This window comes from Drosophila mauritiana, chromosome 2L (assembly GCF_004382145.1).
Source record: "Drosophila mauritiana strain mau12 chromosome 2L, ASM438214v1, whole genome shotgun sequence".
Classification (NCBI taxonomy): Eukaryota; Metazoa; Arthropoda; class Insecta; order Diptera; family Drosophilidae; genus Drosophila; species Drosophila mauritiana.
The window spans coordinates 6824668-6850964 of NC_046667.1; the positions used below are offsets into that span (position 1 = coordinate 6824668).

At 51.2% G+C, this 26297-nt stretch overlaps 6 protein-coding genes and 1 pseudogene across 11 annotated transcripts in view; 3 read left to right on the plus strand and 4 right to left on the minus strand.

Moving 5' to 3' along the window:
• The first annotated feature begins 33 nt into the window (after positions 1 to 33).
• Positions 34 to 1222, plus strand: LOC117150604 (hydroxymethylglutaryl-CoA lyase, mitochondrial). The gene is made up of 2 exons (XM_033317561.1): positions 34 to 144; positions 204 to 1222. The coding sequence occupies exons 1-2, from the start codon at positions 100 to 102 to the stop codon at positions 1128 to 1130; spliced, it is 972 nt and encodes a 323-aa protein (XP_033173452.1). The 5' UTR covers positions 34 to 99; the 3' UTR covers positions 1131 to 1222.
• LOC117150598 lies at positions 1170 to 3728 on the minus strand. 2 transcript variants are annotated; one of them, XM_033317556.1, is made up of 3 exons: positions 3593 to 3728; positions 1555 to 3208; positions 1170 to 1487 (listed from the first exon to the last, which is right to left on the minus strand). In XM_033317556.1, the coding sequence occupies exons 2-3, from the start codon at positions 3184 to 3186 to the stop codon at positions 1248 to 1250; spliced, it is 1872 nt and encodes a 623-aa protein (XP_033173447.1). In that variant the 5' UTR covers positions 3187 to 3208; positions 3593 to 3728; the 3' UTR covers positions 1170 to 1247. The 2 variants fall into 2 exon arrangements, with proteins under 2 accessions (XP_033173447.1, XP_033173446.1); XM_033317555.1 differs by having other exon boundaries at positions 3398 to 3728.
• A 326-nt stretch (positions 3729 to 4054) lies between these two features.
• On the plus strand, positions 4055 to 5463 carry LOC117150601 (oxygen-dependent coproporphyrinogen-III oxidase). Its single transcript, XM_033317559.1, has one exon. It carries the CDS (start codon positions 4163 to 4165, stop codon positions 5333 to 5335), a length of 1173 nt encoding a protein of 390 aa, XP_033173450.1. The 5' UTR covers positions 4055 to 4162; the 3' UTR covers positions 5336 to 5463.
• A 993-nt stretch (positions 5464 to 6456) lies between these two features.
• On the minus strand, positions 6457 to 7298 carry LOC117150471 (small ubiquitin-related modifier 3). Its single transcript, XM_033317367.1, has 2 exons — positions 7188 to 7298; positions 6457 to 7066 (listed from the first exon to the last, which is right to left on the minus strand). Exon 2 carries the CDS (start codon positions 6980 to 6982, stop codon positions 6710 to 6712), a length of 273 nt encoding a protein of 90 aa, XP_033173258.1. The 5' UTR covers positions 6983 to 7066; positions 7188 to 7298; the 3' UTR covers positions 6457 to 6709.
• Positions 7299 to 9201: 1903 nt separating this feature from the next.
• Positions 9202 to 11487, minus strand: LOC117149936 (U1 small nuclear ribonucleoprotein 70 kDa). Its single transcript, XM_033316840.1, has 2 exons — positions 11328 to 11487; positions 9202 to 11247 (listed from the first exon to the last, which is right to left on the minus strand). The coding sequence occupies exon 2, from the start codon at positions 11197 to 11199 to the stop codon at positions 9853 to 9855; it is 1347 nt and encodes a 448-aa protein (XP_033172731.1). The 5' UTR covers positions 11200 to 11247; positions 11328 to 11487; the 3' UTR covers positions 9202 to 9852.
• A 408-nt stretch (positions 11488 to 11895) lies between these two features.
• Positions 11896 to 12442, plus strand: LOC117136957 (annotated as a pseudogene).
• Positions 12443 to 12452: 10 nt separating this feature from the next.
• The window catches only part of LOC117149886, a 30399-nt gene continuing 16554 nt past the window's right edge, over positions 12453 to 26297 (minus strand). For 4 of the 5 annotated variants that reach the window (XM_033316830.1, XM_033316834.1, XM_033316832.1 and 1 more), the window contains 10 exons: positions 23155 to 24585; positions 22888 to 23090; positions 21331 to 22821; positions 15944 to 21262; positions 15505 to 15880; positions 15311 to 15436; positions 15076 to 15171; positions 13309 to 14696; positions 13139 to 13249; positions 12453 to 13075 (listed from right to left, as the gene is read on the minus strand). In XM_033316830.1, coding sequence (XP_033172721.1) covers positions 13044 to 13075; positions 13139 to 13249; positions 13309 to 14696; positions 15076 to 15171; positions 15311 to 15436; positions 15505 to 15880; positions 15944 to 21262; positions 21331 to 22821; positions 22888 to 23090; positions 23155 to 24585 — 10573 coding nt within the window. In that variant the 3' untranslated portion in view covers positions 12453 to 13043. The remainder of the gene's footprint in view (positions 13076 to 13138; positions 13250 to 13308; positions 14697 to 15075; positions 15172 to 15310; positions 15437 to 15504; positions 15881 to 15943; positions 21263 to 21330; positions 22822 to 22887; positions 23091 to 23154; positions 24586 to 26297) is intronic. The other variant, XM_033316835.1, reaches the window with a different exon arrangement.

The window sequence follows — 26297 nt, forward strand, 5'->3', positions numbered from 1 at the left end:
TTATCGAAATTTAGCAACATATCGATCTTGGATTATTATCAGCTGTTATCAGCGAAAAAGAAGAAGCGGAATACGTAACCTTTATTTACAAATTTGGCAATGATAAGTGCACCAATTCGCTCTATCCTTGCGCTTACAGCAAAGGTAATTTCACGGAAAAACGAACGCACTTAACCATATTTTAATCATTTTGAAACTAACAGCGCACGGCGGTCACAAGCGCGGCCAACCAGGTTCGAATTGTGGAGGTTGGACCACGGGATGGTCTTCAAAACGAGCCCAAACTGCTGCCGGCAGCCACCAAGATCGAGCTGATCAACCAACTGTCCGAAACAGGACTGCGGACCATAGAAGCCACCAGCTTTGTGAGCGCCAAATGGGTGCCACAGATGGGCGACAATGCCGAAGTGCTGAGAGGAATCCGCAAAGTGCCTGGTATAAGCTATCCAGTGCTCACGCCAAATCTAAAGGGATTCGAGAGTGCTCTGGAGGCGGGAGCCGAGGAGGTGGCAGTCTTTGGAGCCGCATCTGATGCGTTTTCGCTGAAGAACGTTAATTGCACCGCAGCTGAGGCCATCGAACGCTTTAAGCCTGTGCTGAAAGCAGCCCAAAAGCATGGTGTGCGCGTCCGGGGCTACGTTTCCACTGTGGTTGGCTGCCCGTACGAGGGTGCTGTTGCGCCGAGTGCTGTCGTCAAAGTGGTGGAAGCCCTGTACCAAATGGGCTGTTATGAGATCTCATTGGGCGACACCATTGGTGTGGGCACGCCAGGCACAATGCGCCGAATGCTGGATGAGGTGACCAAGGTAGTCCCTGCTAAAGATCTGGCCGTGCACTGCCACGACACTTACGGCCAGGCTCTGAGCAACATACTGGTCTCACTGGACTATGGCATTCGGGTGGTGGACTCCTCCGTTTCTGGCTTGGGCGGATGTCCTTACGCCAAGGGGGCGTCAGGCAACGCAGCCACCGAGGATGTGGTCTACTTACTGCACGGCATGGGCCTCGATACTGGCGTCAACCTAGACAAACTGATCCAAGTGGGGCGGTACATCTGCGCCGAACTGGGCAGAACCTCAGAGTCCAAGGTTAATCGAGCGTGGAAGGGACCGCAGGCGCGAGTACAGTGATGATCCAAGCATTGATACTATCAAACGAAAACGAAGGCATTTACTAGCACTAGTTACACAATACATTTATTATCGTTGCAATATTAAGTCAAGGAGCGTGAAGTACTTTTTTGGGCCTTAAAACTTTTGGGCATCTCTTATTGTGTACAAGGACACGTCGCCCGAGGCAAGCGACAGATCAGCCAGGCTGTGATTGGCGCGACGTGGGATATGCGAAGACGACGGATTGCGGATTGCCTCGCCGGGCATTTTCATTTTGCCATCGTGGCGCATAACAGTGGGCTCCACGGCGGAGTTGAGGTATTTTTGAATTTGAGGTACCTTTGGCATGGGCACAGGAGTTCGTTCATCCACCACCTGTGTTCAATAGAGGGTTTTAGTTTACGTTCTCTCATCATGGGCTTATATATAAATTTAAACTTACATGCTTGATTTCTGAGGATATGTAAGCCTTTTTGGGAAGCAGATTAGCGGCTGAATCGATTCCACCGATAATAAAAGATTCACTGGACTTGGGTGCTCCGTCCTTTGTTGCGAAAAGTGCTTTAGGATGACACAAGCGAGACTCCTGCTCCAACTCACTGATGGCCAGTGTAGATAGCATATCAGAACTCGTTGGACGGAATGTACTCATTAGCGGAGCAGTACCAGACTTCTGGGTGTAGGTGCGTATGGGACTGACTATGTCGGCGTATGGCTGCTTTATCTGATTTTGGCGACGTTGAGGAATACCAGAGGTTGCACTAAAGAATTTCTTTTTGGTCCACTCCATGGTGAGGCCGACATTGAGCGGCTTTCTACCCGTGCTAGATGATGCTACAACTGTTTGTGGCTGGTTAGAGGACCGCAGCGGAATTGATGGCTGCAAAAAGGTTACAGCCGGTGATTTCGGTTGCGGCTTCGGTGAAACAACGAACGTGCTTTGTTTGTCCTTGGGCAGCATAGGGCTATCAGGCTTGACTGCGGCGACTGAGGGAGCCACACCTGCCATATACTCCATACCCTTTTGCATCATGTACTGCATTTCTTCCATGGTATCATTGAAATGCAACGAATTTTCCTTATTTTCAACGCTCTTCTCCGCTGGTTTCTGTTCAGTGTGATCTTTTCCGTGGACTGAGGATACACGGGACGTGTCTTCTTGTTTTACTTCTGGAACTAGCTGCACTTCTTCATCGTCCGAAGAGGATAGCTCGATTATTGTGTCCTCTATATCGTCCTCTTCCTCCTCGACTTCATCCTTCGGATGCGAGGCAAGCTCTCTTAGACTGCCATGAAGATCGCTTAAGAGCTCCAGCTCCTCTCCCTTGGACATTCCTGGTGGCTTGGCCTTGGCAATTGCGGCGTAAAACAATTCGTCGACGTTAAGGAGCGTTCCACTGAGGGAACTATCCGTGGCTGTTTCGTAAGAACTAGATGCATTTGTCTTCAGTGTGCGAGCGCTTTGGAAGCTTGTGTGTGAAGACACATCCGACGACTCCAGTTCGCTGTCCTCGATGATGGTCGAGGGGCGAAGCAGGCCCACCATTTTGACAGGCGAAACCTTGGTCAATGCTTTAGGAGTCAGCCCAGAGTCGGACGAGGTCTCGTCGATTCCGGCCAGGGTGTTGTCCCAAAAGCGCGACGGAGCCTCAATGTCCTCCAGGTGAGTGCATTCCGCCCCCTTGACGGGACTTTCGTTCTCCAATAGGTCGTCTTCTGTACCCACTGACTCTAGCATGCGACGCAGTGCATCGATCTCTTTCTGATCGTCGGTGCTGTGATCCCTTGCCCTGGCCATCACCTGGCTCCGGTCCTCGCTGTGCAGGTACTGGAAAAGAGTGCTATCGGGATCGGAGCCCGTTTTGTCGCACATGCGCTCAAAGGCACTGAAGCTATCATCGCCATCGTCCAAGTGCTCCAAGTCACCTGTTTCGTACATAGTATCTTCGCCGAGATTAATAGTCCTTTGACTGGCAGGATTAACGGACAGAACTTTCTTGGCCCGCGCCTCCAAGGGTCTCCTCAAATCCTCGTCGATCTCCAAACTGTAGCGCATATCCTTCGGTTCGTCCATTTTCACGGGCTTTTTCGGCAAACTGAAAAAGGAAAACTGTTATTAGTTTTCCCAACTAAATTGTATGTATGTCTAAACTGTCTAAACTATTTATGCGTACTGATTCTCTAACAATTTTGACATGCAGGAGGCTTGTTTGAAAGTAAATGACTACGAATTCATCGAACACTAGTGCAACACTATCCAAGGATGGGTTTCAAAGTGTATTTACCGCTCGGTCATTAGAAACTGACGGAGTTTCTGACGCCATTCCTCAGTGTTTTGGAATTTCTTGAGGCCAGACATCGTGAGTGTGCGAGTGTGCGTGTGTCCTGGGTGCAAAACTCCAGTCGACGGGATAAACACGTATACTTGCGCGATGCCTATAGTTCAGAGCGTTTAGAGTTTGCTCCAGTCGATCACCTACCTTCTGGCAATAGTATTCACGCAGTTCTTCCTTAATCTTCAAGGCGCACGCTTAATTATTTCATGGATTTCCTCACAGCACGCTCATTTGCCAACGATCGACGCGCCTTTGCAGTCGTTTATTTCAAATGCCACGACAGAGTGGCCGTACTGCGCTTATATTTTTGAATGGGGTATTCCAATGGGCATTGCACATATATGAAATCAACGGAGTTGTATTACTTATAACAAATACAAATTTAAAATTAAGACAAATATGACAACCATTAAAAGGAATTGTACGTATATATATATTCCCATCTATTGATATTAATATTTTGTATATATATATATATACAGGCATATTGAACTAGCTACTGTTTATAATATATTTATAAAAACATTACAACTTGTTTCTCTGTAAATAAAACAAAACCGCTAACCCCCTATTTTCGGTATATTTAGGTGATATCACGGTCACACCAGCGACTATGCAACTAGAAATGCCGGGTCAGTGAAAGATAACAAACAAACTGCTTTCGGCGAAAGTACTTAAGTTACGTTACAAATTTAAAGTAGGCGAGAGCACATAATGAACGCAATCCGTCACACGATATCCCTGGTATCGCTGGGCACCTTTCAACTGGTGCGCCGGACCAGGGGGCCGCACGCCAGAGGCTTTCTTCTCGGGACGGGACTGGGCCTGGCCAGCTTTTCGGCGGTCACGTACGCACATTCCGCGGAGGCGGTCAACCCAAAGGTCAACGGGGTGCAGATGGACACCTCGCGGTTCATGGCCGAGCCCATCACCGACTCAAAGGCACTGCTGGGGGACAAGGAGAACATGCGTCATCGCATGGAGATCCTGATCATGGAGATTCAGGCGGAGTTCTGCCGCGCCCTGGAGGCGGAGGAGAACTGTGGCCAGAAGTTCAAGGTGGATCGGTGGGAGCGGCCTGAGGGCGGAGGCGGCATCACTTGCGTCCTGCAGGATGGCGATGTGTTCGAGAAGGCGGGCGTCAATATATCCGTGGTCACCGGTTCGTTGCCCCCGGCTGCAGTACAACAGATGCGGGCTCGCGGCAAGAATCTGAAGGAAGGAGCCTCTTTGCCGTTCTTTGCCAGCGGCGTGAGTGCCGTGATCCATCCGAGGAATCCCCATGTCCCCACCATCCACTTCAACTATCGTTATTTCGAAGTGGAAACTGCCAAGGGGGAGAAGCAGTGGTGGTTTGGTGGTGGCACAGATCTGACGCCCTATTACCTCTGCGAAAAGGACGCCTCCCACTTTCATCAGACGCTGAAGTCCGCCTGCGATGAGCACGATGCCACCTACTACCCGCGCTTTAAGAAATGGTGCGACGATTACTTCCGCATCAAGCATCGCAACGAGAGCCGCGGCATCGGCGGAATCTTTTTCGACGACATCGATTCGCCCAACCAGGAGGCGGCCTTCAACTTTGTGTCAAGCTGCGCCAAGGCCGTGATTCCCTCCTACGTGCCGCTGGTACGAAAGCACAAGAATCGGGAGTATGGCAACAACGAACGCCAGTGGCAATTGCTGCGCCGCGGGCGCTACGTGGAGTTCAATCTGATCTACGATCGTGGCACCAAGTTCGGCCTATACACGCCTGGAGCCCGGTACGAGAGCATCCTGATGTCCCTGCCCCTGCACGCCCGCTGGGAGTACATGCACGAGCCCAAGTCCCAGTCCGAGGAGGGCAAACTGATGAAGGTCCTGAAGAACCCCAAGGATTGGGTCTAAGCTAGGTTTTTATTTTTAATTGTTCTTAAGAGGGAACCGGTGCCTTTTACACTATATTTAAAACATATTGTACATATTGTAATTGTTGTTGCAAATAAACATGACAAAATGTTATTGTTTCCTAACTATTTATCCATATTTGAAAAATTAGTTTATTCCATTCAACATACAGTATAAATTGGCAAATAATGCTATCAATTGGACTCAACAGGTAAAATAAAATACATAATGTTAATGAATTTTAATTTTATTACGCGTTATGATAATTCCTTAATGAAATGCAACAAAGTATGAACAAATTGAATAGATTTCAACATTGACTCATTAATTTGCTTATCAATGTGCTTATTTATGTACATAATTAAAGGGTCTTGTACATTGGAAAATAAAGGTTTAACAATATAAAGTATATATGTATGTATGGTGCTGAGTCATGGTGAGTCAGCAAAAAATCCAAAAAAATTTCGATAATTTTTACCCAATACTAAAATCAAAAATTAACACATACATATACATATATTTATTTTAAACAAGCAGAGTCTAATATTACAGGACCGGTCAAAATAACTTGCATGTATGCATGCATACATGTCTACTTTTCAATTTTTCATCAAATTTTTTTTGTACACAACTGTACCTCTAAAGTTTCAAGAACATACGAACATACATATATCATGGTATACATACACAATCGTCATGTATGGCTTGGCTTGCACGAACATACAAAGCGTATTACTAGACCCAAATTTTGAGGTTATAGTTACCTCTATGTAATTTCCAGAAGATTCTCAAAACTGACGTCATATTTATTCTTGCTTTAACTTTAAGGTTATGTTTTCCCAGATTTCGCGAATTCGCCGGCGTTTTGTATGCTTGTACTTTTCCCGCAAATTCAGTGGGCTCCGATGTGTATGTATATCAATTTGCACGCACACACGCGCACTGGACCCAGTCCTGCTCGCACACAGACTTGCCATGCCAATGGCAATGTATATGTTTGTGTGCGTGCGTGCTGTGTGGAAAGAGGGTCACAAAGCGGGAAAATCGCACCGGCTTTTCGTTGCAGTAGGGCAAAAACAAACTCCGATCAGGCACAGGAATAAATAGCAAAAGACTGCAAATTTTGTGTAGTTTATAAAATGCTTTATTTACCATTTTCTTGTCTGCAAATGTTTTTGTTTACACGCTCACAGACGTACATAGAATCTACAGTTGTACTAAAAGCATATTCAATCGATTCTTAGGGCCTGTTTTGATGAATTCTTCATGTTGTTGTTGTTGTGTTTTTGCTTTTGTGGTTTTTCTTGTGTTTTTTCTTTTTTGTTTTAAGTGTGTAGTTGTAAGAGGAGGAGTAACTAACTTAACTAAGTAATCTTAAGGAGCGCCACCAGTCTGCTGCTGGTAAACCTCGATGGTGTCACCCTCCTCCATCTCCAGCGAGGTCGGAGTGTCGTTCTCGTTGATGGGCTGTCCGTCGAAGCGGAAGCGCACCACCTGCATGGAGAGTCCGGCACGGTCGCAGTAAGCGTTCATCAGCTTCCTCAAGGGTGTGTGCTTCTTGATCTTGAACTGCACGACGGCGTTGTCCTGGCCGAGGACCTTCAGGTTGATGTGCTCGGTCTCACCTCCCTTCTTTTCGTCAGACATGTTGATTTTTTGGTTGCTTGATGAAGCTGTTGAGTGGTCAAAAAGGTTTTTTTTTCTTTTGCGGAGCGTCGAATGCCGGGCGTGCTGTACGAAAAAAACGAGGCAAAATGTCAATTTAAACACGCGCAAATCGGTAAACCACACGTAAAAACTAAGCACAATACCGCGGGGCAACAACTAATCACGCAGAAATGCAAAAATTTACCTGATTTTCTCACGTTCAGTGCTTGCTGATGGAAGTTGAAAATTATCACAAGCGGCTTCCTTTTGCTTCTGCTACAGCTACACGCCAAAAAAACTAGTGCTGGACCTACTTCGTTAACTTTTGCGGTACTATCGGCGTGTATCGATACGCGACGTAATCGATATATTCGCCTGTCACCATCGATGTGACAGTAATTTGGTTTTCGGTCACGTTTTTCATAACAAGTAATGTTGAAATATGCCGAAAAACAATGAAAAATTATTCAAACCATTGGGCTAAAAAATGTAATGCTAAACACGCAATCGATTTAAATACCATTTAAACCATATTAGAGAGATAAATATCAATATTAATATTTAAATAAAAATATTAGTATTGGACTGGTTCGTAAAGATGGATGTTACTGAAAATTAAAAAAAGTGATATGTGTTCAAATGTTTCATAGATTATAATGGCAATCCACGGTATTTATACCTATAATTAATTTTTCACATTACTTGTTAGCCAATGTAAGCATAAAATTATTGAACTATCGGCAAACATAAATTTTCCGAGTTGCTTGTAAGCCAGTGTACGCAGGGCAGCATATAATTATTCAACTATCGGGGACATACGATAGGTAATTGCGTGATATCGCTTTATGGCAAAGGAAATCGAATTATTCTAAAGGACGGAAGAAAAATAAGTTATTGAGAAGTTTTGCTGTAACATTTGACAAGATTACGGCATAAGTTTTTATTCACATGCAAAATACAATTTGAATATTCCAGTTTCTTTACGTTGCTGAGATAGCAGTCATTTATATCGATATATCGCCTATTGATATACCATATGCAGTATGCCATTTTAGAAGTAAAGGTAGCGATCTGTTGATACCCATTATATATAATATTATATAATATAACAGGGTGCATAGGTACTTTTCAGGTTGGATAGCCGAAACCATTTTCATCGGTGTTACATTAATATTCAATGTTTCATCCTTAAAAATAGTCCCTTTTACTTTAATATTCTATAATGTAATTCTATATCTATAAATTTTGCTTATATTAATTTGCGACATATACATATGTTTTCCAATAGAGGACGCATTTAATGTCCATCGATTTCACAATGCGTTATTTGCAACAAATGTAAATATTTTTTAAGAGATTCCAGGGACGCCACTGCATATCCTCCTATCCAGCACACATAGCCCAGTTGATCAAGCCAAAATTGTAAAAATAATCAAGTCATCTTGATGACGCCTTAGAAATGAAACAAGTACTTTTTCGTGTAAGGAGGAATTCTTTTCTTTATTTGATCAAATCTAAATGTGACATTGATCCCTGTCCGCTTAATAATGGTGTAATAAGAAAAATCCCTAGCTACAGCTAGTTTGTTTCCCGTAAGTCGCACGTTACGAAAAGGCAATTGCATGGATCCCTTCTGCCAAACAATACAATACAAACATAAAAGACCCCCAGAATTTTGTCAACGTCCGCAATCCAAAGTAGAGGCTACCAGCTCGAAAGACCCCTGACCTGACCAACCACCAAGCAATCGTTACCAGTTACCAAATGCAAACCTTTGCGCAGTTTTCTGTTCTATGCGAGTTTCCGCCGCGGATTCGTCTTCAGTACGATAACAATCAGCTGAACGTACATGAAAAGATCGAAATGGTAAATTGGTTACAGACATAATGGATGAATGGAGTAGATTGCCACAGACCATCGGAGCAGTTCGCAATGTGTACCAAACAGAGGAAAGCTCCCTTACACTAACTCACTCATCCATCCGATCCACGGCGGGCGAGCAAATCGTAATCTTACCGGAGCAAACTTACGGAAAGGTTTTGGTTTACGAAATTTCTTAGCCCGGACTCAACTTACACGCCACACCACCACACAACAGGCAACCCAGAGCGGAGGAGATTGGAAAAGTATCGGTAGCTGTCTTGATTCTAGAGCGGTCCTAGAACGGTAGACGCATGGATTAGTGAGGTTTGTGCGTAGACCAAATTACCTGATGTGGGCTTGGAATTTAGACTTGGGCATTGGCTACGAATACTGGCGGAACTAATTTCCGTTTTTGGATTACTGTTTGTTTGATTAAATACTTATGCTTTTGCTTTCACACTAGTCAGAGTCAGATTTTCAATTGATTGAAAACTGCAAAAAACAGAGAAAATAAAAGGCACGAGTTAGTGCAAGGGTTTGTATTCAATTTGCGTTTTGTTCAGCTTATTATGTTAGGTGAGTAAGAAAATCCCAGGAACCACCATGGGATGGAGTACCATATAGTACGGTGTATGCGCCTCCGCGTTCCAGCTCCTGACTCTCCGTATTCCCTTTAACCCCCTTACCAAAGGTGGGGAAACAAACACATGAGGGCTAGCTTTATTTTACTTACTGTTTTCATATTCATTTGTTAAGAGTTACTTATAAATTTAAATGATTTAAGCTACGCACACATTAGCGGATTCTGCGTTTAGCGGTCGGGTTCTCTATTTTCTTGTTCTGCTTGGCCTTCCTCCAAGTGGTACCTTAAAATTTTCTGTGTAAAATGGATAGCTACGGTTAGGCTCTCCAGGATTGGTGTGCTTTGGAGTCGAATGAATAAATAGTTGCGACCCACAGACGTCTGACTTCTAGAAATATTAACCTTGACACATCGCTCCAAGACTCTACTGACGCCACCAACTCGGGTCCCCGGAGTTCTGCTGGCCATTGTCGGGATTGGGATTCGTGCTGGCATTTCCACGCCCCAAAATGGGCGGCGGCGGCACACTGAACATATTGTGATGCGCAGGCGGCGGCCGGTACTTCTCCTCGTCCTCATCGTCGATCTCACGCTTGATGGTCGCGTTCTGGTAGTCAAATGTGGGATAGCCATCGTCGACGGGCTCCTCCTTGATCTTGATGACATCCATATCACGGAAGTCGGGCTTGCGCTCCTTGACATCGCCGCCGGATCCGGTGCCGCGTTCACGGTCCCTTCTCTCTCGCTTCCGTTCGCGACGCTCCCTGGAGGATTCGCGTTCGCGAGACTTGGAGCGCTTCTTTTTCTTCTCACGCTCGCGATCGCGATCACGCTCGCGCTCCCTGTCCCGCCGATCGCGGCGGTCGAACTCGTCGTACCGCTCCCGGCTGCCCGCTCGTCGTTTTCTGCGCTCGCGGGAACGGCTGCGCGAGCGACCGCTGCTAGCCACAGCGCCCCGTCCGCGATCTCGTTCACGGTCGCGGCGTTCCCTGGAGCGGGAACGTCGACGTTCCGCACCGAAACCGCGTCCGGGCCGGGCATCCAGGCCATTGGAGCCGCCGCCGCGTCCAGGACCCTCGCGATCCTCACGCTCCCGCTCCAGCCGGTAGCGCTCGCGTTCCCTCTCGTTGTCCTCGCGGCCGGAGTGCTTGATGTTGACATCGTTGCCGCCGCGACGCGTTCCACCCAGACCGCCGCCCAGGCGTCGGGGCAGCCAGCCCTTGACCGTGCGAGCCCGCTCCACGTCCACCAGGACGCGCTTGCTGTCGATCTTCTTACCATCGGCGTGCTTGTAGGCGGCATGCATGTCCCGCTCGTGCTCGTACTCGATGAAGGCGTAGCCCTTGGGTTTACCTGATTCCTGGTCGTGGATCAGGACGATCTTCTTGATGGGCCCATAGAACTCGAACTCACGCCGCAGCTTCGACTCGGACGTGTCGTAGTTGATGCGTGCAATGAACAGCGTGCGAAACGGGTCCTCCGTGGCATTCTTGATCTCTGTGGGGTCCCACAGCGCTATCTCACGCTCCAGCTTGTAGGCCACCTGCTCGGCCTTCTCGCGCCGGCGTCGCTCCAGCCGCTCCTGACGCGTCTCAACCGTTTTTGGCAGCGGCGTGTCCTTGGGATCTTCAAAATCGGCCATGAACTTGGCCACTCCCAGGTAGCCGCGAGACTTCTTCTCGTGCGGCAGCTTGTCCACCGGCGGCATGAACGGGATGGGCTCCCGTGCCGCGAACAGCGCCAGCAGATTCGGCGGCAGATATTGGGTCATTTTGTGGTCTTTTTTTGTTTTGTTTTACCTTTTCCTGAAGTTCCTCGTCTGCAAGAAAAATGGTCCGTTTGAGGTTAGGTTGGAGTTTGTTTACTCCGCAAGGGAGAGTAAGCGCTGGCGCAGCTCACCTTAAACATCCATCCGCTTGGCAAGAATAAATCTACGGTACTTAGTTTAAGTACCAGCAATATAATTCGGTCCACACCAATTATTTTCCCGATTTTCTTTAGTTTTTCGCCTGGCTTGAGTAGTAAGTGTGACCACGGCGCGGTCTATGAATTAAGCGGAAGAATTCTGCATGAAATACTAATAAGTACTTAAATATACTACTTACGTTATAAAATATAAATACCACAAATGGTGGGTGTCTCGGACATCCAGAGTACAGAGTATGGGGTTCGAAACCATGCCAAAGGTAAGTTTCTCGGTTTTATAGTTGCCTCTTTTCCCACTCGCTTTCAATTGCTATTTGCTACAACAATTGCTTGCTGCTATCATCATCTCGCTCGCACATTCCATAACTGAGTTTACGTTAATTTTGTATTTTAAATTGATGTTGTTTGTAAAGAAAAACTTTCTTTGGGATATAAATTGTTGTAGCTGTCATCAATGGTTCTCAAAACGTTTCCTAATTTATTTTTAGTTTGTTAGTTTTAGTGTGTCCAAAGCTAAATTTTTACAGAGATCACTATTGTTTTCCTTTCAAGTAAAACCCTCTAAAATAAAAAATTGCACTATTATTTTTCTTTCAAGTCAAACACTATGAAATAAAAAATTTAAAGTTATATTGAAATCAATTGAGCGCGATTATGACCAGCTGAGAGTGCGTTTACTTAGCTGGATTACTCCGCGTGATCCAGTCCCTGGCGTTTTATTCCAGAAGTTCGAATAATCCGGCACCGCAGCTACCCTCGCTTATTGTGGGTCTTCCTCAGGCACTTTGTGGGCATGGTTACTGTGCCGTTGTCACTCTTGATCCTTGCATTAGCCGGCCATGGCATTGACTATTTCCACATGTTTCACGATGGCCTAGTCCACGTGCAGTCGAAGGTTCAGCTGAGCTGGAAGGAGGCCTTGAGGTACGTCACTCGCCATCCGAGGAAGTAGCTTCTGGCGCATGGTGCCGATTCTGGAGGAGCACAAGGATCTGGCACGCCGACAGCGTCAGCAATAAAGCGAAACTTGTGATAGGCATGCGAATTCAATTGGATTCGTTTGTTTCGTTTATTTTTTATACAAGAAAATGCATAAAATTAATTGTCATACATAATAATTAAATTGCTTTTATTTAAATTACAAAATAACGACTATATTTGATTTGCTTTTTACAGCACTCGCGCATTTGTTCAACAAGCTTGGACAAACTATATGGTTTGGAAAAATCTATCTTTATATATATATATATTAGCATATATGTATTGCAATTTGGTACCGCGTCAAGCATGGTAAGTTCGAGTTTCTTGTATAGGTAAATAATACTTAAGATTAAAACAATATTTCATTCATTAAATTACGCATAAGTTCGACTTAATTTCATGTAGTTTGCATACCTAAAGAGCACATATGGGAGTTACTATTACTCGTATAAAAGCGATCTCATCTCCGCTCGACTTTGATCTCCAAAGCCTGGCATTAAGCCACGTAATATCCGAGATGGGGACTATAGATGGATCGTAGATGGACCGCAGCTATTACGTTGATTCAATGCAAGGCTCTCCAGTGAGTATTCTTCGGGGGGCAGTGGGCGTCACTGTTCTGACAGTGAGTTAGCTGCTGCAACCCATTCGTTATTTATGACCACATTTTACATTAAAGCAGCTGGTTATCTGTAGTTTATCGTCGTTCTACTGCACTTCGCTATCACTATCACTCTTTTCTGAAAACAATAGATAATACTTTAATATGGAAGATGCAATGGAAGGGTAGCTGGTAATCGTACCCTTCTTGCCCGTGTAGGCGTGACGTTTCAGTCGGTCGTATAAGTCTTCTTTAGTTCCGTAGAGCGAGGCATTGGACCTGGCCAACGTGCTCATCTTGCCGCCATGCAGACCTGTTGAGGATTAGGATGAAGCGAGGATTGACAATGATACTTCGTTTAGGGATACTCACCATCCTTCATGTACGTTTCGTTGTAGAAGTTGGGCATCTCCCAGCCGTCCTCCTCGTCGTCGTAGTAGTGCGCATAGGTGCTGTGATGCGATGGCGCGATGGATTCCGCGTAGGGCGTGTGGGCGCCGTAGTAGAAGTTCACCTGCGAGCCGGTCTGGTCAATCGCAGGGGTCAGCATCTTCTTGGGATCCCTGCGCTTCGTGGAGCGCACGCAGATCATCCAGATGAGCAGGACAATGATGATGATAAAGATCACCGCTCCGGCAATGCCACCGGCGATGTAGGCAAACTCCGAGCGTTCCGCACAGTGGGGACCCGTGAAGGAGCCCACACAGCGGCAAGAGGGTGTGCCCTTCAAGTCCTTGACACACGCACCAGAGTTCTCGCAGAAGCCATCGCACACATCCGTGCAGGCCATGCCCGTTCCATTGAATCCTGGCTTGCACTCGCACTTAAAGTCCGACGTCTCCGGCACCATGATGCAGTAGGCATTCACGTCGCAGTGGGGCTTGCCCTCCGCAATGTGCTCGCACGGATTGGTGCACTCGCTCTTCGAGGTGGCGCCGGTGATCTTGGTGCTGTGGTTCGGTGGGCACTGCAGACAGGCGGTCTGCTGCGACTCCGACTGGTAGTAGCCCTTGCGGCACTCGATGCACATATTCTGCGTGGCGTTCAGGTACGTACCCGCCGAGCAGACGGGCAGTGTGCACTCCTCCACCGAACTGGCGCCCACCTTGGGCGTCGTCCTGCCCAGCGGACAGGCGGCGCAGGATGGCTGCACGCCCTGCAGGCGGTACGTGCCACGTGGGCAGGGCTCGCAGCGTCCATCGGCACCCAGTTGCTGGCCAGAGCTGCACTCGTCGCGACACTCCTTGCGTGACGTGGCCTCCGTGGAGCGCGTTGTCTGTCCCAGACCGCACAGCTCACAGCTGAAGGAGCCCTCGTTGGGCTGGTAGAATCCATGGCCGCAGGAGCGGCACAGACCCGTTTCCGCGTCGAAGTACTTGCCGGCTGGACAGCGCTCCTTGCAGTCCGCCGCTGAGCGTGCTCCCGGTCCGGCAGTGACTCCTGGTCTTCCCGCAATCACCGGGCACTTGCTGCACTGCAGCTGACCCGCCTCCGACTGGTAGGTTCCGCGCGAGCAGGCTATGCACGTCTTGTTAGCGCTGTCGTAGAAGGTGCCGATGGCACAGGGCACACAGTCGGGTATCATCACCACCTGGCCCACGGGACAGGCGTACTCCGAGCCCAGTTCCAGGGAAGCCGGATCCGGCACTGTGTTGGGCAGAATCTCCTGCACGGCGAACTGGTCGTCCTCGAGGATGAGCTTCTCCAGCAGCTGCTTGACACTGGATCGTTCACCCGTCGATGTGTGCACCACAGGATCACTGAAGATGAATGGAAACAAGGTGGATTAGTGTTGTCTCAAGCGGAGGATCATAATCGAGTGATTAGAGAACAAATGTTAATGTCCAGATACAGTGTTACAAGATGGGATTATTAGACTGGGTTACATTGGTGGACACCTAACACTGCTCTGGACACTTGGAGGTAAGCCTTAAAATTGGGTTAGCACGCAGACATGCGGTATGGGGTTAGGCAAGCGTGGGGTTAGGTCGTTTGAGTTTGGTTCGATTGGATGGATTTTAGATTAGACTGAGACGATTGCTGGTAGTACTGGGTGCAGATTTGATGCTGGGCAGATCGGGTGCATTGGTCGGATGTGGTTATGCGTGGGGTAAACCAACATAGGTGTGCTAGACATACTTCGCAGCCGGGAAGGCTATCTCCAGGGTGTATGTATCGCCGCCAGTTTGTTGGCGTCCCTGGCGACCCGTCAATGTCAGATCGTCATTCTCATCGCTGCAAATTGGGTTAACGAACACACAAAACACATATAGCATATACACAGTGTACACGGATGATCCTGAAGCGGATCAGAGGACATGCTGGACCGGCGTGCGGCGGTGGTTGGGATCTAGGTTCTCATGCAACTACTTACTTGACAACTGGCAGTTCGGCCTCCATCACATAGACTCCGCCATCCTTGGACTGACGACGCACACGGTTGTTCTGCGCACCTCGGTAGTGGTCGCATTTCACATCGATCTGAATGTCCTTGCATTCCCTGCAAATTCCAGGATGGACAAAATGGTTTAGAAATGGAGTAAAGAATGGAGGAGGGCGACGACATACCTTGTTCCCTCGATGGCATAGGAGCAGAAGTTCCAGTCCCTGTTCAGGCCATTAACCGAGTTGGTCACCTTCTGGCGAAGCACCGCCTGACCAGCCTTGTTGCACAGCACGTCCGAGGGGAAGAGCATCTTGATGCGGAACACCCGCTGGGCGGGTTTCGATGGTGAGCAGGATGGGTAGACCAGTGGCATCGAGGGTTCCCTCGTTGGACGCCAGAAGCCTTCGGCTCCGCAGGTGTAGAACTCAGGCACCTGCTCCGAGAATCGAAGACCCGTATTACACGCGATCTCGCAGACCTTGAACTGACCGCCGGCACCCCAATCCTTGCACACCTGTGATCCACCAACGGGATCAGCCAGCGCTGGACAGAAGTCGGCTGCAAAATAGATAGCAATTAAATCAACCTCAAGCAGCTTCAAATTTTCTTGGTGGTACTTACTCAGCAGAGAAACCTTGAAGCTGCAGGATGCAGTGTTTCCAGCTGCATCGGATGCAATGTAGGTGATGTCGTAGGTGCCCCACAGCAAAGTAGTTCCAGATCGGTGTCCATTTCGCTCGTAGATCTTGGTCACGCCAATGTTGTCGCTGAAGTGCGGCTCATCCCAAGTGACCACCGCGGATCCGTTCTTGGCAATCACCCACAGATCTCCGGGGCAGTGCTCCACCACTGGTGGCTCCTTGTCCACGACCAGTTGCTGGCAATTGGCGCCCGTGTAGCCCACTGGGCACTTGCGTTGTCCACATAGGGAGGGCACATTGCGCTCCACTCCGCCTGCGGTCACCTCGTATCCCGCCCAGTTGAGGATGAGGCCGGGATAGAGAACCGGTTCAGATCGGCAGTCGCGCACCTGCTTCTGGATCTCCGACGTGATGTCGAGGGCTCTGGCCCACACTTGAGCCTTGGTTATTGTGCCCTGGAATCCGGAATCCGAGTAGGCCAGCTCATTGCTAAGTCCATACGGCTGTGGGAGACCCAGCACTGCCCAGAGATAACCGGGCAGAGAGCCACCGGCTCCGTACTCCATCTTGCTGGCAATCAGTCCCTCAGTGATCAGTTGAAGCTGTCCGGAGATTCCGTCCCAGACCACGGCTACATGATGCCACTGGCCGTCGTTGACGGAAGTGTACTCGCCGAAGCTCAGGAAGGCATCGGGTTGGTCCTCAAAGAGCGAGACCTGGACTCCACTGGAGTGGGCCTGGAGCAGCATGCGGCGCTGCTGGGTCATACGGGCGGATTGCACGCCGTAGAGGGTGAAGAAGATGCCGCGATCGTCCTTCTGGGCAAACTGCACCCACATGGCGACGGTCAGGCTGTTCGCCTCTCCCGTGGGGAAGGGCACCACCTGGGCGGCGGTGGATCGCGATGGATCGCTGAAGTACAGATCGTAGTCCACTTGGATGGCCTTGCGGCAATCGTCTCCGGTCATGTTGAAGGGGCACTGACAGTAGAATCCGTTGGTTAGATCCACGCACGTGGCGCCCGGCGGGCAAGAGTTGTCCTTGCAGTCCACGATGTCCTGTTCGCAGTTGCGCCCGGTGAAGCCAGGTGGGCACTGGCAGCTGTAGCCAGCTCCATTGTCCACGCAGGTGGCTCCATTCTGGCAGACGTGCTCCTCGCAAGCGTCGTACTCGTACTGACACCCAATGCCCGAGTAATCCGCAGGACAACTGCAGTTAAGACCAGAGCCAAAGTCCTGGCACTTGCCTCCGTGCATGCAAGGATCGCCGATGCAGCGTTCCGGAGCGGTCTCGCAGTTCTTGCCATCGGTGCCGCTGGGACACACGCAGAAGTAGTCCTGGAACAGGTCGATGCAGCTGGCGTCGTTCTGGCACGGCGCCTGAGCTCCGCACGTGGTCACCTGCTGCTCGCAGCGCATGCCACTCCATCCTGGCTCGCAGCCGCACTCAAAGCCACCGACGCGATCCCGACAGATGCCGTTGTTCAGACAGGGCTGCGCCTCGCAGTCATCGATGTCCGTGGCGCACAGAGGTCCCTTGAATCCGTCCCGGCACACGCACTCGAACTTGTTGTCCAGGTCGAGGCAGCGCTCCGTGCCCACCGGGTTGCAGGGGTCGCTCAGACACTCGTCGATCTCGGCCTCGCAGGAGAGACCCACGTAGCCAGGGCGGCACTTGCAGCTGAAGCCATCCAGCTGGTCCACACAGGTGGCGCCGTGCTGGCAGGGATTCGAGGCGCAGTCGTCGATGGTGTGCTGGCAGTTCTTGCCCGTGTAGCCAGGTTCGCAGTTGCAGCTGTAGCCGTCGACCAGGTCGACGCAGGTTCCCTCATTGGCGCAGGGTCGGTTCTCGCAGTCGTCGATGTTGATGTCGCAGGCGGAACCCATCCAGCCCGGGTGGCAGACGCACTCGTGGTCGAACAGGCGGTCCACGCAGGTGCCATGCTTGCACGGCTCCGACAGGCAGAGATCGATCTTTTGCTCGCATCGCTTGCCCGTGAATCCTGGCGGACAGGCGCACTGGAAGTCATTGACCAGATCTGTGCAGTTGGCGCCCAAGAGGCAGGGATTCTCCGAGCAGTCGTTGATATTCTGCTCGCAGTGGATGCCCTCCCATCCGGGCACACACTCGCACTTGTAGCGACCCTGCTCCAAGGCCTGGCAGCTGGCTCCGTTTCCGCACGGATTGCCATTCGCCGTGCACGGATCGATGGTCACGTCGCACTGGTCGCCGGTGTAGCCACTGCGGCACAGGCAGGTCACGTTCTTGTAGCCCGGCTCGTTCTTGCACATGGCCCTGGCCGGACAGGTGTCGTTGCCACAGTCACTGGCCTCCTCCTGGCAATTGATGCCCGAATATCCAGCCGGACACTCGCAGCGATAGCCCTGCGGCAGATCCTTGCACTGGCCACCATTGTAGCAGGGCTGGGAGGCGCACTCGTCGATGTCCTGTTCGCAGCGGCGACCGGAGAATCCGGCCGGACAGAAGCACTGGATGTCGTGGCCCATGGGCACACACAGACCGCCGTGCTGGCAAGCACCTTCGCCACAGACCACTGGCTTGCACTGCTCGCGTCCCTTGGAGGCGGGTGAATCGGTTCTCATGTTACTCGGACACTCGTTGCAGCTCTGCGCACCCGCGGCTCCCTGGTAATGATGCAGTGGGCAGGGCGAACAGGGTGCCAGTCCGGTGGCGGAGTAGGTTCCCGGCGCACACTTGGCGCGACACAGATCCTTGTTCGAGGCAGCCGGCTGGTAGGTGAAGCTCTGAGCCGGACAGGCCTGGCAATCCTTGAATCCACCGGTTGGTGGTTCGGCGGTGAAGGAGTTACGCGGACACTCCAGGCACGGCACCAGTCCGGTGGGTGAGTAGGTGCCGTAACCGCAGACGGGAATGCAGTCCGCCTGCGACTTGGTGCCCTCCTCCTTGGTGTAGGTTCCGGCCGGACAGCGCAGGCAGGTTCCCTGGCGGTCACGGTTCTGGTAGTAGCCCCTCGGACAGTAGGTGCAGCTGTTCTGACCCTCGGACACATACGTTCCGGCGGGACAGTGCAGGCAACGCGGCACATCGCTGGTGTCCATGTTCAGCACCTCGCCCACATTGCAGTTGAATCCTCGCGAGATCTGCGACTTGAGGGCGCGCAGCGGAGGACACTGGTTGCCGATGTTGGCTATGTTCAAAAGGTCATCGATCACGGCACTGGCGTAGGGTACACTCAGATCAAAGATCAGGTTCAGCGTGGAGCCGCACAGGTCGTACAGCTGGGGCTGACGCACAGCGGGCAGAATGGAGAGGATGAAGTCCATCTTGACCACATTCTCCTCCAGCAGCATGGGCACCGACTTCACAAAGGTCACGTTCATGTTGACATTCACGGCGGAGCAGCGCTGCGAGAGCAACTGGTTGAGTCCGCCGTAGTGCTGTGCCAGCACCTCCTGGTACTGACCCAGACAGGATTGGGCTACTGCTCCGTTGGCGCGGTAGGTAATGGAAGCGGTCACGTGGTAGGCAGCCTGTTCCGTGTTCTCGGACACGCAGTCGGGCACCACGGACGTGGGACGCCACAGGCGGGATGTCTCGCAGGAGAAGGTCTTCAGTGGTTCGCCGTCGGTGAAGCGGAATCCTGGCTTGCACGTGGCAATGCACTCGATACCACGATCTCCAGGCAGGCAATTGATGGCACCATTGGCCGGCGGTTGGAGCTCCCAGTCTACGCAGGGCGAAGCCTTCACAGAGACCTGGAAGTGGCAGGCGGCGCGGTTGTTGTACTTATCCGTAGCCGTAACGGTCACGTTCTCGAAGTTTCCGATCTTGATGTTGGCACTCTCGGGGCTGAACTGCAACTTCACATCTCCCGTGTCGTCGGAGGTCTTGATCCTCTTGCGGGTATCGTTGAAGTTCACGGTGTAGCTGTCCTGGCGATCCACCAGCTCAATCACATAGCTCTGGGGGCACTGCAGCAGTGGTGGTGTGACATCGGGCACCGTGATGTTGATCTCGCAGATGGCCACATTGCCATCGTAGTCAAAGGCCACATACTTTACAACCGTATCCTTGAAAATATAGCTGGGTGTGCGGAAGTTCTGTGGCTTGATCTCCAGGCGGGCAATCGATCCGGAGTTGTCCACCGCCGTTGGTTCGGTGAAGTTAACGGGAAGAACTCCTCCATTCTCATCGCGACGCACCACAATGGGCTGTTGCGGGCAGTTCTGGAAGATCGGTGGTTCGTTGTCCACGCACGGGGAGTAGCCGTAGTCGTAGCCGAGGAGTGGTTCCTGTTTCGGCTCCTCGCAGCCCATCAACTCGAACTTCAGACAGGCGTTGTCCATGTAGCTCACTATTCCAAGGATCACGAAGCGGGCCTGCACGAACTTGGGCAGCGTAATCATGGCCAGCTCGCCGTAGTTGCCTGGATCCCGCATGGTCAGATTGAAATTGGGGAAGTACACCACGTAGTTCTCGCTCTCAGCCTGTTTGTAGAAGAACCGGATCTCCGTGGGCCTGCCCACAATGTCGTTGGTGACCACACCCTTCACCAGAATGGCCTTGACTCGGTAGATCTGTCCCAGATCCACGCTCACATAGGTGAAGGCCTCCTGCTTACCACACCAGCCAGTTGCCGAGTTGAGACGGATGTTCTTAGCCTCGTAATTGGGTCGCTCCGAAGTGGCATTGATGGCCGAGTCCGGAATCCTGCCGGAACTTAGTCCCAAAGGCTTGATGACCTTGCACTCTGGCTCGCGAATGCATGTAATGGGTCGCGGATTGATCAGGATGTAGCCAGGACGATTGCAGCCGAAGTACACCTCCGAGCTCTGCTCATAGCTGCGGGCAATCTGGCGACCATCTGCCGGTCTTCCCGGATCCTCGCACACTGGTCCCTCGCAGCGAAGATCTCCAAAGTCCCAGATGCCATCAGCTCCACAACGAACCACGTTGTCATGACGACCTGTCTGTCCAGCCAACTTGAAGGTGTTCTGGCAGCCAAAGAAGAAGCTGCTCTGGTAGCGAGTGTCCACAAACTGTCCGTACTCTGCGCCAGGTGTGGGCATGGGTGAGTAGCAATCCACTCGGGGACAAGAGGGCTGCATTCCGGATAGCCAGTAGTCGGGCAGACCAGGCTTGGGGTCATACACGCACTGCCGGAAGCCGGAGGAGGCGGTGGCTCTCAGTTGGCGTCCCGGCGATCCGCACGTAATGGTCACATTGTCGCGGAAGGGCACTAGGACGGATTCGGGATCGGGGCGGGCCACAGTCAGACCCTCCAACTTGTCATCGGGCAGGGATACGCACTTGGCATCTGAAAAGGGACCATTTCATAGTTAGTAAAATAGGAATTCATAGAGGATCTGGATTTATAGCACTTACAATTGCACTCCGGTACGCTGGCGTTCCACTGACCGCTGGAGAGGCACAGGGCCGCCGAGCTGCCGCTCATGATGTAGCCAAAGTGGCACTGGAAGCGCACCACATCGCCAAAGTGATAGTCGTTCTTGTCGCTCAGGAGCTGGCCATTCTCGGGCGCCTCCAGTTCGGGACACATGAGAGGAACACAGGTCTTGTTGCGCTGATAGGTGTCCCCATCACGTTCGCCGGATTCGGAGCGCTCGATGTGATAGCCAGCCGTGCCATTGGAGGTGTACAGCTGGTAGCCAGTGTTGCAGCCACAGGCAAATCCGCCCGGCGAGTTGATGCACTTCTGGTCACAGCCGCCATTGTTCTTGCTGCACTCGTTGATGTCCACGCAATCCAAGCGGGTGCAACCCATCAGCTCCATGCGCAGACAGGGGGCACCTACGTAGTCCTGGATGCGGAAGCGAATATAACGAGCTTCGATGGGCAGGGGCAGGTTCAAGATGGAGAGCGTGGGCTCCAGGATGCGGAACTCAACGGCGGTGCCGTCGGGATTGGCATAATCCTTGAACACATCCGTCAGATCGTTGGTGTACTGCAGACGAACCGCCGAGCTGAAGGCCACGTTGCCATCGGGACGCTGCACGGACATGGTGCGGAAGCCACGCAGAATGGTGGGTGCCTTAAGGTCGATGAGTATCCAGTTGGCACCAGGCTCCGAGGAGCCACCGCACCAGCCATTCGTGTTCAAGCGCAGCTGCTCCTTGCTGTAGCCCGGCTCACTGACCGAGGTGATGATGCTGTCATCCGGAATGCCTCCATTACCCAAGCCCAAATCACCGACGGGCCGGCACTCGGTGGTGGCCGTGAATCCCGTCCTGCACTGGCAGTGGAAGGAGCCGTTCGTGTTCTGGCACTCGGTGGTGGTTAGGTCGCACTGCGAGGAGCTGCACTCGTTGATGTCCTCGCATGTCGGCGGCTGCTCGAACTTCTGGGCCTCGCTGCAGCGCATGATGTTGCTGCCGATCAGCTTGTAGCCCTTGAAGCACTGCACCCTAGCCTCATCCCCGAAGAGGTAGGCACGCGTCGAGTCCACCACAAAGCCGTTGGCAATGGTCGGGAATTCGAAGCACCGCTTGCGCGTGCATCTTGGAACATCTCCACTCCAGGTGCCGTTGGACATACAGGTCAGCACGGGGTGGCCATTGCGCTCGTAGCCCGGCTCACACTCATACTGGACAATGGTGCCGTAGCTGCGACCTCCTCCATTCAGCAGGGTCACGTTGGCGTGGGCCACCTCCGGCAGCGCTGCGCACTGGGAGGCCATGCAGTGGGGCTGTCGCTCCCAGCGGCCATCTGGCAGACAGGAGATCTTCTCGATCGGAGCACTCGAGGCGAAGGCGAAGCCGGCGTAGCACTGGTACATCGCTATACCGCGATAGGTCACGTTCGAGGAGCCAATGGAGAAACCGTTGTCGATTTGTGGCACAGGACCGCAGTAGACCTCTGTGGAAGGGATTGCAAATCGATTAGTTATGGAATCTAGTTATGTAGTTAGGTAGCCACACTCACCCTGACACTTGGGTATGTAGGAGACACTCCAGTTGCCACCGCGCAGACATTCGGTAACCAGTCGCGTCTTGCCGGTGGCAAACTCCTGTCCAATGGGACATGTAAAGCTGACCAGCGTACCGAAAGCGGTGTCGCGACTGGAGGCCAAGGCTCCAATTCCGGGTTGCAGCTCCGGGCAATCGGCCGAGAAGGTGGCCGACCATCTAGAAGATACAAGATTGAAGTTTAGAGATTGAACTATGTAATCTAGATCTTAGAAGCACTTACCCAGCAGCATTGTGCAGAGCATCCGAGGTGAACTTGATGAGCATCTCACCGGATGAGGCAGTCAGGGTCAGTTTGGGCGCCGCAGGGCCGGTGAATCCGTTTCCGGAGTGCAGACGCAGACCGGAAGTGGAGGATCCATCGAACACCTGCACATTGTCGCTCTTGTGGACGGTGAACTTGTCGAACTTCAGGGACAGGGGAGCACGGGCATTGTTGCGAATGGTGAAGTAGCACTCCTGGTTCTTGGGGTAGTCGGCCAATCCAAAGGCGGGTGAAGTAACGGTGCCATTTCTAGCGGTGATCGTGGCCTTGCAGCCCTGGATGTAGCGCAGACTGAAGCCCTTGCCGGCCTCACCCAAACTAGACTTGAAGTACAAGTAGAGAGCGTTGCCGGTTGAGATGATCACCCGGTTGTTCTGGGCCGTCTTTCCAGTCAGTTTGGCGATGGTGCGACTCATGGGCGATTCGCCATCGCGGATCATCAGAAAATCACGTCCATCAGCAATATCCAGATCGTCCACTTCGATGGAAATGATGCGACCCGGTTGTGCTTTAATCACATAGAGGCACTCCAGACCGCCGGGATACTGCTTCGGGTAGTTGGGGCTGGTCAGGATCTGTCGCTGCAGCGTGGCCTTCAAGGTGCCGCCGCAGTTCTTGGCCTCCGTCTTCCACGTGGCCCGGAATCCCTTGCGCTCCACACTGCCGTCCGTGGTGAACTTGACGATCATGAAGTTGGAAGCGGACACGAAGGGCTGCGTGGTCAGATCCTGCTTGCCACTGAGCGTGGCCAGCGACACGGACTTGTCCTCGGTTCGGCCGCCCACCAGGATCTGCACGGTGTCAAAGGTCTTCTCCGTTTCGAAGTCCTGGAACTGCAGGATGATGTTGCTGCCCAGCGGTCCCTCCAGCGTCCACTTGCACTTGCTCAGCGCACCGTACTTGTGCGGATAGTTGGGCGTCTCGATCACATCTCCGCCGGACTGCATGTGGTAGTGGCACTGTGCTGGACAGTCCAGTTCGTCGGTGCCATCGCCACAATCGTCGCTGCCGTCGCACTTGAAGGCCTGGTTGATGCACTTGCCGTTGGCGCAGTGGAGTGCTCCCTGTGGACAGGCCTGGGCACGGCACATGAACGGCAGCAGGGACTCACAGGTGCCCAGATCCCAGCTCTGCGATTTCCCGGCAAAGGCAGCAGCCACACACTCTCCGGACTCGGCATTCGGCTGATGGAGTGACCAGTAGCCGGAGTACTGCGAGATCAGTGCTCCGGATGCGGACTCCAGCGTATTGGTGCGCAGGTCGTCGAGGGAGGCCAATCCCAGCCAGTACTTGTCCGAAGCCCTCTGGTTGGGATCGCTGGCCCGGGCGATAGCCAAGGTCTCGTTGTTCTCCGCATAGCTGTCGATGGCCACCAGTTCGGCGCCGTATCTGCAATGCAATATATTAAGTTATAAGATTGAAACGCATCAGATAAGAACTCCCCAGATAACATCGAACCTGGAGGATATGACCGATTCAGTATGGTGGTCTTGGCCAAGTTTCCGCTGTTGGGGGTAATGCAACTTCAATTATGCAGCTGCGCTTTACTTTCTATTTTCAGCTTCTATCTCAATTATGTGCGGAGCTGGTTGTGGATCGGTGGAAATCGGGCTCACTTCACATGAAACTTTCGTTTCCAATCGCTAAACTCACTGTGATAGCAATCTCATAATTTGGAGTTCTGCGGGCCCAGCGAGTAAAACGAGTTTCGCCCAAATAAAGGCATTGCGACATTACGCATACGCCGCGTGGGACGTGGCTGCCTTTGGCCAACGGCTGCAGCTGCGGCATGCCAAAAAGTAAATCGAAAAAGCATACAAAATTATGTATGAGAGACACTCCCTGCCGTCAACAATTGCTGCGTGCCACACAGAGTGAAAACTTCAGACGCGGCAAGTCGCGCTTTTTAATCTTTTTTTTTTTGGTTTGCTGCGGCATTTTTTATATATCTTATGGATTGGGCGTGTATTAAGGTAAGCAAAAAATAAAAAAAAATAAAAAATCTGCCATAAGTTTGAGTTTCCACTTAGCGGTGTTTTTTTTTACCAAAGAAATTTGAAGTTGGCGAAAATGTGTGTTTACTCCTAATATGTTTTACCGCCAATAAAAAAGGGCATTGTGATTAAATGTTGTTTATTTTCTCTAAAATTCCACATTTAATATTCTTTCAACTTCCGAAACGATTTAATTTCCTGCTGACTGGGCACATTAGCAACTTGATTTTTAAGTGGTAAAAGCTCCGTTAAGTGGAAGTGTTAACGCCTTGTCAGCCGATTTTCCTCATTCTACCCAATTTCGCAGGCTACGCACGCCGAAAAGAAATTTCACCGAAATAAGCCACTGAAATATTTCACAGTTGAACGCATGTCTGTTTGACTGGGTAACGACACCTGTCAACGCAATCGCCCATTGAAGATACATACATATGTACATAACTTTTTGGCAAATCGACCATTTGAATGTGGCATAGCCACATGGGCAGCGTATGTTGACCCCCGGCCACGTAAGTGGCATTCAAATGAGCACTGGAGCACTGGACTTGACTTGGGGCGAGGTCTATGGCATGTAAATTGCATTAGGAGCATTGCTTGTTGGATGTGTCTTGGAGTCACGATGTGCCCGGCATACTTAAGTGGCACTTAACGCCGTTGGCGAGGAGAAATTGCGTAGGGCATTGACATTCAGCGGCAGCCAATAACATTATTAATACTTATTTTCAGCTAACAGAAGAAAAATGCGGGGTACACCAAAAAAAAAAAAAAAAAAAAAAAACGAAAGAAACTTTCACCCCAAAATGCCCCGTGGGTCAGCTCACGATTCTCACGTTCATTAATGACCAATTCCCATTCCAATCCCAAGCTCTATTATCAAAACACTCTCAATTTTCGAGATCGGCAATCCTGAGGCAGGTGCTCGCTGCCCAGGAATTTGGGTCATTGGTGCAGGTTAACACCCAGAAAAATGACTGGAAGAAGTGCTTTGCCGGAAGCTTTCGGCGACTTTCTTTTCGCTCGAAAGGAGAAGGCGGAACGAGGAGTTGGCAATAACAATAATGAGTCACCCGGGTATCGATCGGCATATTGATGGCCCTGCCAGTCGGG